At 42.7% G+C, this 9,999-nt stretch overlaps 1 protein-coding gene across 1 annotated transcript; it reads left to right on the top strand.

Annotated features, from left to right (window-relative positions):
* Positions 1 to 265: 265 nt before the first annotated feature.
* On the top strand, positions 266 to 9,714 carry syvn1 (synovial apoptosis inhibitor 1, synoviolin). Its single transcript, XM_084940252.1, has 16 exons — positions 266 to 467; positions 1,152 to 1,297; positions 1,381 to 1,473; positions 1,606 to 1,758; positions 2,153 to 2,201; positions 2,871 to 2,974; positions 3,509 to 3,635; positions 3,735 to 3,834; positions 5,159 to 5,224; positions 5,340 to 5,456; positions 5,640 to 5,809; positions 6,049 to 6,207; positions 6,297 to 6,443; positions 8,154 to 8,337; positions 8,518 to 8,630; positions 8,722 to 9,714. Exons 2-16 carry the CDS (start codon positions 1,166 to 1,168, stop codon positions 8,916 to 8,918), a joined length of 1,911 nt encoding a protein of 636 aa, XP_084796378.1. The 5' UTR covers positions 266 to 467; positions 1,152 to 1,165; the 3' UTR covers positions 8,919 to 9,714.
* Positions 9,715 to 9,999: the final 285 nt, after the last annotated feature.

Genomic DNA, 9,999 nt, shown 5'->3' with positions numbered 1-9,999 from the left:
TCAGCCAGTCAACTTCCTATTGGTCCACGTTGGTATTTACCGTAAATATCCTAAAAGGTGCGTCGCTTAACAATACAGTAGAGTGAAACAAACCGCACCTACAAACACTGTTACGCGATATAGGGGTCAAACACTAATATTAAGTCGTGACTAAATACTGTAAATTAAGCGTCCCTCTATCTGCTTTTTATAGCGATTACCGGACATAAGAACACAAGCATGTCGTGAGATACACAAATTGGTCTTGCGTCAAAATAATTTTACCAACCGGATGTGAGGTGGCGTCTAGTGAGCAAGCCAAAGATAAACACGTATACAGGCAGAAAGGGGTGAGGATAATAAATATTACAGGGAGGGTGTTGTGAAAGAGCTGAAATGGAGTAGTTGCTGATAATATACAGTTCAAGTAGGCAGGGATACATCCGACAAAGGTACTAAGGAGAAAGTCTACCACAGACATCGAGTAGGTGAGTCCCGCAGAGTAGTGACAGCTGCAACGGTAGCAGCTAGCAGGCTAACGCTAGCTAAAACTGGCTAACTAACACAGTTAATTGTTTGACAGTTAGTCTGTGGAGCAGATAACATTGTTAACCCAGACAATCGTATCTTCGGGTATTTGGATAATGTGTAGCTTCTTTATATTTGTGGTTTTAGCATTTAATATTTCTTGAAAACCTGGCAGGTCAGTCGGCTTTCAGACTTCATTGGCCCATTAGCTTTAAAAACAGTAAGCTACTTAGCATCTGTATACGTGGTTTTGTTTGATTTTTCTGAAGAGGGAGTGTAGCTGTTGTTTAACTAGCTTTACTATAAGTTATTCCTGATAATTGTAGTGGTGAGCGCCAAAACTCCAAAAGGAAGCATCATTGATGTTTAAATATAAAACGTTTCTGTATTTTTTTTTTGTTTGTTTAACAGCACAACTATATTTCACTATGAATGCCGAAACCTTTTGACCATATACCCTCATAAAGTCTACCTAATACATTTTATTTTAAAAGTCGTTATCTAAGTAAAACGAACATGGCATAAAGACGCCCCTCCCCCCCAAGCATATCACTTTTATTTGCGTTCTGCTTTAGTGTATTTGTCAACTTTCACAAGCATTAACCTGTTCTTCCATTCCTTCTCCATCTGTTTCCCCTCCACAGCATCCAAGGCCAAAATGGTGCGAGCAGCCTTAGTGACTGTCACCAGTCTGGCGTTGACTGGGGCCGTTGTGGCACATGCTTATTTACTCAAACACCAGTTTTACCCGACTGTAGTTTACCTCACCAAGAGCAGTCCCAGCATGGCGGTAAGATTGGAAATGAAGTCAAATGTTCCATGTTTTGTTTTTTCTGTAAATTCTTTAAATTTTCCTTTCTCTCCTGGTATCAGGTGTTGTACATCCAGGCATTTGTGCTGGTGTTTCTGCTGGGAAAGTTTATGAGGAAGGTCTTTTTTGGTCAGTTGAGAGCTGCAGAAATGGAGGTAGAGATATCTTTTATGTTCAGTTGATTCATCGTGACGTATTTAATTTAGAATTTATTGCACAGTCTTAATAATACTGCTGAGATTCTTTTGTTCATATGCATTTGAACATTCTTTCCTGGCTACCCCCAGCATCTCATCGAACGCTCGTGGTACGCTGTGACCGAGACATGCCTGGCTTTCACCGTGTTCAGGGATGATTTCTCTCCTCGCTTCGTCGCCCTCTTTACCCTCCTCCTGTTCCTTAAGTGCTTTCACTGGCTGGCTGAGGACCGGGTGGACTTTGTGAGTGATGAATGATAAAGCGCTTCCTTGTCTCACACAATGCACATAAAACACACTCTACTGCATCTGTGTACAGGACATTGCTCAAAGGTAGAAAGGAAATGTGGGACACCGGGTGGAACAGATGGTGCGTGGTTAAGGGTGTGGAGCATTGATGTCATTGTTATTGGAGATTTTATAACTGATCATTTTATTAGAAATTAAACATAAAGAGCCTTTAGCATGTTGTAAATTAGATGACTTGTAACTATATTAAAACTGCCATTTCAAAAAGACCCGTAAGTTGCAGAATGTAAAGCATACAGATTCATACGATACTCTGAATCTTATGTAGCATTTGAGTGTATTTAGCTTTGCATGTGCTAACGGGTCTTTTCAATCCTTTTTCTGTCAGATGGAGCGGAGTCCCAACATATCGTGGGTTTTTCACATGAGGGTTTTATGTAAGTACAGTGGAATATCATTCATACCTCACTTCTGTGCCGGCTTTCCTTTTGTCTTTCATTTCTCCTTTTGGGCAACTCTGTCTCTTCCACCAATTGAAGTCATAAATCTTTAGTTAAGTGAAACTATATGCAAATTTTTCTACTTGCACTACAGGCCACCTGCTCTGGTTTATTTGTAAGGCCAGAACATTACAGTGGATAACAGTAACAAGCCACAGCAGTTTCCTGAACACTGCAAGGGAAGCTGGTCTGTTACAAAAAACCTGCTGTGTTCATTTCCACCTCTATGTATTTAGTCTCAGATTATATTAAAGTATAACATAAAGAAAATTGAGCCATGCAGTCTGCCTTAGTCTTGGTGTTGTAATAGGATGCCTTGATATTAATAAGTGGATTTAACTGCAGGTGGCATCATTGCAAAGTGAAATTCTTTAGGAATAAGGGAATATGTACAAGCTAATGACTTATTTGTATTTCCAAACTGTTGTAAGTGAACAGCGGACAGTTTGTAGCTCTGTCAGCGTGCTAGGTTTCCTTAATCAAATCCAACACATATTCAAGTTTTGCAACATCATTTTTCTTTAGACTTCCAACCGTCTGCATGCAAACTTCGAGCTGAGAAACTGGTTAGAAAAATACTGATATGTGCTCCTTTACTTTCTGCAGCTCTCATGGGACTGCTGGGTGTCATGGACTTCCTGTTCGTCAACCATGCCTGTCACAGCATCATTACCCGAGGCGCTTCGGTCCAGCTTGTGTTTGGATTTGAGGTTTGTCGTGAGCTGAAGCTGAATTGAAACTGTTGTACATGCAAACAATAAGCTAGCTTGACACGTCTTTGGCTGTTTGAATCTCATTCCCTCATATGTATGTGTGTGTGTGTGTGTGTGTGTGTGTGTGTGTATATACATAGATATATAGATATAGATAGATATCTATCAATCTATATATCTATCTATATCTATATCTATATATCGAGAGATAGAGAGATAAAATCTCACAATCACAGCAGCCATTTTTGATATGAAATAGTAGGTAAACACAGGTATTATACTGACATCAAAAACATTCTGTTCAATTAAGGATCAGAGCTTTAATAAATGGGATTAGTGTTTTTTCTCTGTGTCATAATGGTTGCTGTGAAATGAGTCTGCTCAAATCTAAAGTCTGCTCTTTAGATTTGAACCAGTTGCTGTGAACCTCTCACTCTTTCCTTCTGCTGGCCCATGATAGAAATGATGGATCTCATCGGTTGATACGTGCACATAACAACCAAAACAAATGTTTGCATTTGTTCTTCTCAGTATGCCATCCTGCTGACCATGGTCCTGACAACCTTTATCAAGTATCTTCTGCATACTATTGACCTGCAGAGTGAGAACCCCTGGGATAACAAGGCTGTCTATATGCTTTACACCGACCTCTTCACAGGTGCTGTATTCAGTTGGGGTTCAAAGTATGAAATGCTGAAACTGTTCTGGGATTGTGGTGGCAGGTGTTCTTAAATGTTATCTGACGTCTTTATTCCAGGTGTGGTCAAAGTGTTCCTGTACATTGCCTTCATGACCATCATGATAAAGGTGCACACCTTCCCTCTGTTTGCCATTCGGCCCATGTATTTGGCTATGAGGTGAGCGATTCCTTTACTACTTATGATCAGAATCTTCATGATGTTTTTACCATGATGTTTTGGGCTTTATACACAGTTCAGTTGGAGGATTTTCATTTAGTCATTTAAAACACATGAGACACAGTTATTGAATTACAGAAAATATACTTTTATGTTACACCAAATATTTTTTAAACATGCCCAAAATTTCAAATTAGGACGACTGTGTCAGCAAGTGTCCCTGAGCAAGAAGCTTAGGCTTCAAAGTTTAAATTCATTGGAAAACATTACAGTTTTTGTGCTACCGGGGAAAAGAGCAGCACCAGACCAGAGAGGCAGTGGAAATGTGGAGAAAGAGAAACTAGAAAGCAAAGTTATCGTGACAGTGACCAGAATTCCTGCTTGAGTTTCATTAGTCCTGTTATCTTTGTAAAAATGGGACTGCGAGGACTGTCGTCACCGTTAATTTCAGCCTTTTGAATGAATGAAATAAAGCCAGTTGTATATCTGTTTGACACATTTGCCTACAGTGCTAATAATTATTAGAGTGGAGACAAAGTGTAATTTCCCCTTAGTGTTCAACAAAGATGATTGCTGAGAAAAGAAAAAAATGCTTATTTAAAAGGACCCATGATGCTTTTATTTTATGTCATATTTGTATAACATTCTAATTTGTTAAATATGGTTTTGATTCTGGAGTCATTTAGAGCAAAAAAGAGGCTTTTTTCCTTCTCTTGTGTCGTTGTCATTTAGTGTCCAGATCAGGTTAGAGGGTGTGTTCACAGCAGCCCCACCCACCTGCTGTTCTAAAGTCCTGTCTGTGAGGGGCAGTCGAGAAGAAAGCTGCTGTGAAAGGATGGGAGCTTTATTCATTTCAGTTCAATAACGCATCAAATCACAACAGTAGTCGCCTCAAGATGCTTTATATTGCAAAGTAAAGACCCTATAGTAATACAGATAAAACCCCAACAATCAAATGACCCCTTTGAGCAAGCACTCGGTGACAGTGGGAATGGGAAACTCCCTTTTAACAGGAAGAAACCTCGGGCAAAACCAGAGTCAGGGAGAAGCATCTGCCTCAGTATAAGATATAGATAGATATATATATATATATATGACTGTGAATCATGCAAAGCTGTCCAAGTAGAGTCCAACAATAGCAGTTACTTTAAAATCTTTATCTAAACCAATTAGATAACTAGTAACTAACTGGATAAGTAAGTTAACTAATAGAGGACACTTGGGTTTTTTGTCCTTAATTAAAATGACATTTTACATAATGAGACTCTTTTGTATTCCACTGAATATGTTGTGATTATTGCTTCTCTTTTCTTGTATCTTGCAGGCAGTTCAAAAAAGCTGTAACAGATGCTGTGATGTCCCGGAGAGCCATCCGCAACATGAATACGCTGTATGTACACGTCTGGTTTGTAGATGTGAAATCAAGGCCCAGAATAATGGAGTGACTAATGTGTCCTCTGGCCAGAAACGTTGTTCACGTCCGCCTCTCTCTTCTGTCTGATCAGATACCCCGACGCTACTCCTGAAGATCTGCAGGCCTCAGACAACGTCTGCATCATCTGTCGAGAAGAAATGGTGACTGGAGCCAAGAAATTGCCTTGTAATCACATTTTTCACTCCAGGTAAGTTCTGTGGTAAAAGGTCTGAATCAGCAAGGAAAGATTGTAGCCTGCAAAGGAAAGCAAACAGTTCCATGTCAGCATTAAACACAGGACCTGCGTTTAAACAGAAAAGGAGTGAGTGTGGCAGACTGAACATGACTTTGTGTTTGAAAGGTTTGTGTTTTTGTCCTGTCCTCCTTCCAGCTGCCTGCGCTCTTGGTTCCAGAGACAGCAGACCTGTCCCACCTGCCGCATGGACGTACTCCGTGCTACGAATAACAACCAGACTCCGGCTCCAGCCCAAGCTCCGCCTCCAGCCCCGGCAGCCCCTGCCAACGCCCCTGCAAACGCCCCCGCAGGCCAACCACCTAATGGTGAGAGTAAAAACAAGACCAGGTGATCAACCCCTGTGTTTGTGTTGCTTTCAGTGGTACATGAAGGTCACCCACATTACACTGCAGAGCATCAGTAATGTGGGTTCTCCCAGCTTGAAAGCAGCCGTTGGATAAAAGTAAACTGAAGTGGGAACGTGGTTTTAAAGCAGCTTATGCAATAGGAATATTCCCCTATGTGAGAATTTAACTGTGTTCTTTTGTCCTTGTAATTTCTCCAGTGGCTCTAGGCATGTTACCAGGGTTTCCTCCCGGCATCTTCCCCTTCTGGGGTCCCTTCCCTGCAGTGCCTCCTCCTGCTGGAGCAGCTGTACCTCCAGCTCCAGCTCCAGGTGCTACTGATGCTCCACAAAGCAGCACAGAGTCCACTCAGACAGCTAGTAAGGACACCTCCTGTAGCTCCTGAATGTAAAATGAAAGAGACACCTCTGAGTGATTGGGCTTTTGTTGCTTTTGTTTTTCCCTTCAGGCACCACCCAGCCCACAACATCTACTGCAGATTCTGCTGCTACGGCAGCAGCTCCAGGATCAGCAGTGCCGGGCTTCCCATTCTCTTTCCCCCCTCCTCCCTTCCCTGCTGCACCATGGCTCCCCATGCCACCACCTCCTCCCTTTGGTAAGTGTTAGCAGTTTTCCAAATATTGTGGTCTATCCTTAAATTCACACTTAGAGTTTTTGCCTGAGCAGGCTGCTGTTCAAGGATACTGGTGATGATAATATCTGTGACTTTTTTTCTGCACAAATGCATCTTTTCTGTTATGATCTAAACGTTGGGTAGGTTGGTTCATTTGTCACACCAAGGTGCCTCGGTCCTGTCAGACCTCTCATAGCCTGACTGTTTTGTCTTTTCAAACATGTATTTGGATTGTGGCAGTTTTGTGTAAAGCATCAGAGTTTTTATGAGCATTCTTAACTTCTGGGGCGCCTCTGTCAGTGCGCCCCAGGGTGGCTGTAATGTAGCTCGCCATCACCAGTGTGTGAATGTGTGTGTGAATGGGTGGGTGACTGGTTGTGTAAAGCGCTTTGGGGTCCTTAAGGACTAGTAAAAGCGCTTTACAAATACAAGCCATTTACCATTTTATTCAAGCTAAAGGGTAAATGAATGATGCGAACTGGATACATCGCCATACTTACAGTTCTGAGAATGACACAAATATTAGTTTTCACAAAGTTTGCTGCTTCAGTTTTTATGATGGCAATTTGCATATACTCCAGAATGTTATGAAGAGTAATCCGATGAAGGGCAAAGTCCTTTGCCTTGAAAATGAACTTAATCCCAAAAAAAACAGTTTCCACTGCATTTCATCGCTGCCATAAAAGGACCTGCTGAGATCATTTCAATAATCTTCTTGTTAACTCAGGTGAGAATGTTGGTGAGCACAAGGCTGGAGGTCTTTGTGTCATGATGACTGAGTCAGAATAGCAGACTGGATGTGTTAAAGCAGCATGATGCTTGAAATCTTTGTTCTTCCTATTAACCGTGGTTACCTGCAAGGAAACACATGCAGCCATCATTGTGTTGCATAAAAAGGGCTTCACAGGCAAGGATGCTGTTGCTACTATGAGCGCACCTAAATCAACCATGAAGGCTTCAGGGTGCCCAAGAAAGTCCAGCAAGTGCCAGGACGTCTCCTAAAGATGATCCAGCTGCAGGATTGGTGGTGCCACCAGTGCTGAGCTTGCTCAGGAATGGCAGCAGACAGGTGTGAGTGCATCTGCACACACAGTGAGGCGAAGACTTGGAGGATGGCATCAAAGAAGCCACTTTTCTCCAAAATAACCATCAGGGACAAACTGATATTCTGCAAAAAGTACAGCGAGTGGACTGCTGAGGACTGGGGTAAAGTCATTTTCTCTGATGAAGCCCCTTTCCGATTGTTTGGGGCATCTGGAAAAAGGATTGTCCGCTTTACTGTCTCATGCCAACAGTAAAGCATCCTGAGACAATTCATCTGTGGGGCTGCTTCTCACCCAAGGAAGTGGGCTCAATGCGTCATAAGTGGCTCCCAGGCCTTAATCCAATTGAGAACTTGTCGTCAGTCCTCAAGAGGTGGGTGGACAAACACAATAAAAATTGTGATAAACTCCAAGCACTGATTATGAAAGAATGGGTTGACAGCATGCCAGGGTGAATTGTAGAGGTCTTGTGAAAAACAATATTTGTGTCATTCTCAAACGTTTTGGCCACGACGGCTGTAGGAACATCTTGAATTTAACTGAGTGTCTGCAAATGTGTCCCAAAGCTCTGGCAGCTCTTGGTTAAGCGTGTTTGTTAGCGTGTCAGTGCTGTTACAGTTCAGTTTATTTTGTCTTCTCTCTCCTACAGTGTCCTCGATGCCTCCTCCCCCTCCCTCCTTGTCCCGGCTGTCAGAAGAGGAGCTGAGGGAGCTGGAGGCAGAGGGTCGGCGGGGCCTTGAGGCCCGACTCCAGTGTCTTCAAAACATCCACACCTTGCTAGACGCTGCCATGCTCAACATCCACCACTACCTCAGCACCGTCGCAACACTCACGTAATGGATAGATTCTCTTACTTTTGATTAGATATGAGGAATCTGTAACTATTTAACTCAGTTCAGTGCTTCAAGAGATACAGTGATGTGCCAGGTTTGGTCCTCTATGCTGTTTCCTACATAGAATTTTTGAGCTTATTGCTTGTTTGACCATTTGTGCCTCTGCCGATGTCTCCACAGTCCTCCTCAGGCTGGCAGCACTGGAGAAGCCAGCGGGACGAATCACACTGCCTCATCTTCCACAGCTGGCAGTAACACAGAGAGTCCCAGCACGGACAGGGACTCGTCCGTCTGTAAGTAACTGGTTATCGCCTTTCAAGTCTTGTTTTTCATAGGATTTAACAGTGGAGAGAAGTTCAGTAACCATGACGATTCTGTTTCCAGCCGATCAGGTGAACGGACCAACGCTTTCCTCTCAGTCCGCTGACTCCACTGAAAGAAAAGAGAAGATGGACGAAGGAGTGGAGGACGGAGAGGATGGAGAGCCAAATGCTGCTGAGCTGAGACGCCGCCGCCTTCGTAAGCTAGAGACAACACCGTCATCGTCGTCATCGCCCCCCTCTCCTCCTCCAGACAACTGATCCACTTGTCCCGACTCAGACATATCACTCTGGACCAACAGGAACTCTGAGCTGGTGTTCGGTTGCTTTGGTTCTCCATTAGTTTTCTTCCACAGGTTCAGGTTTCTAACTGGACTGTCAGAAAATGCTTGTGGACTGTTTCTGCGTCAGAAAGCAATAGCACCTGCTTTTTGTTTGTTTTGATTTGCATCATCAAGGACTGCTGCAGTAGTAGTACTGCAGGCATTTGTCAGCTTACTGAGACAGAAGAAGAAATGTCCTTTCAAACCAAGCTGTGGTTGATCAGTGTGGGAGAGGCCGTGCTGGGTTTGTGTTTGGTAGTTTTACTGTCAGTGACGTCTTTGCTTGAACTTCCTATTTTAATTCGTCTGACATTAGGTCCCGCGCTGCTCATCGATGTGTTACAGAGGACATGGATCATCAACCAATCCAGTGAATTCAAATCAAATGAAACCAATCAGCTTCCTCTGCTGTCTTTTCATTTAACATGCATCATTCTTCTGTTTCCTGCATTCTCAACATGTTACCACTGCAGACACTGTAACATACTGATTTATTTGAATGTGTACATACTGTATAAAGTTTTAATAGGATGATCTGTACATAATGCAGAATAAACTGACTGAAATTGCAGTGGTACAGAAGTTGTTTGCAAACTGTTGTCATAGAGGTGGGATTGTTACAGTGAAGCTCAGTGAGCGTGAGCACCTCTCGTCAGGGTTTCTGTTTAAGTGCGTCATTGTTGCCTCTGAGCTAGAGATTGGGGTGTTTAATTAAAACTTAATGCTGATCGAAATGACATCACGTCTTTATGAGTGAGCACCTTTAGCATTTGATTCCAGCGTCTCTCATTTGCTACACTTAAGTAATAAAGATTGACAGAACTACTGTACAACATTTCTTTTAACGCTGAGTTCAATCAGGCTAAAATGTTTTCGTGTTTCTGGTATCTGAAAGTCGGGCATTAGCCACAATCATTGAGGAAAATCTCTGACTCGGATGTCAGCGCTGCATCTTAAGGTTCACTTGTCCTTTATGTGCAGTTGGTGTGTTGTACAACTGCAAACTCTTGTCAGGCATT

The sequence above is a fragment of the Perissodus microlepis genome, chromosome 2, assembly GCF_051167445.1.
Source record: "Perissodus microlepis isolate ML-2025 ecotype Zambia chromosome 2, ASM5116744v1, whole genome shotgun sequence".
NCBI lineage: Eukaryota > Metazoa > Chordata > Actinopteri > Cichliformes > Cichlidae > Perissodus > Perissodus microlepis.
The sequence above is the reverse complement of the archived record's forward strand: the minus strand, read 5'-3'. Positions and strand labels throughout refer to the sequence as shown.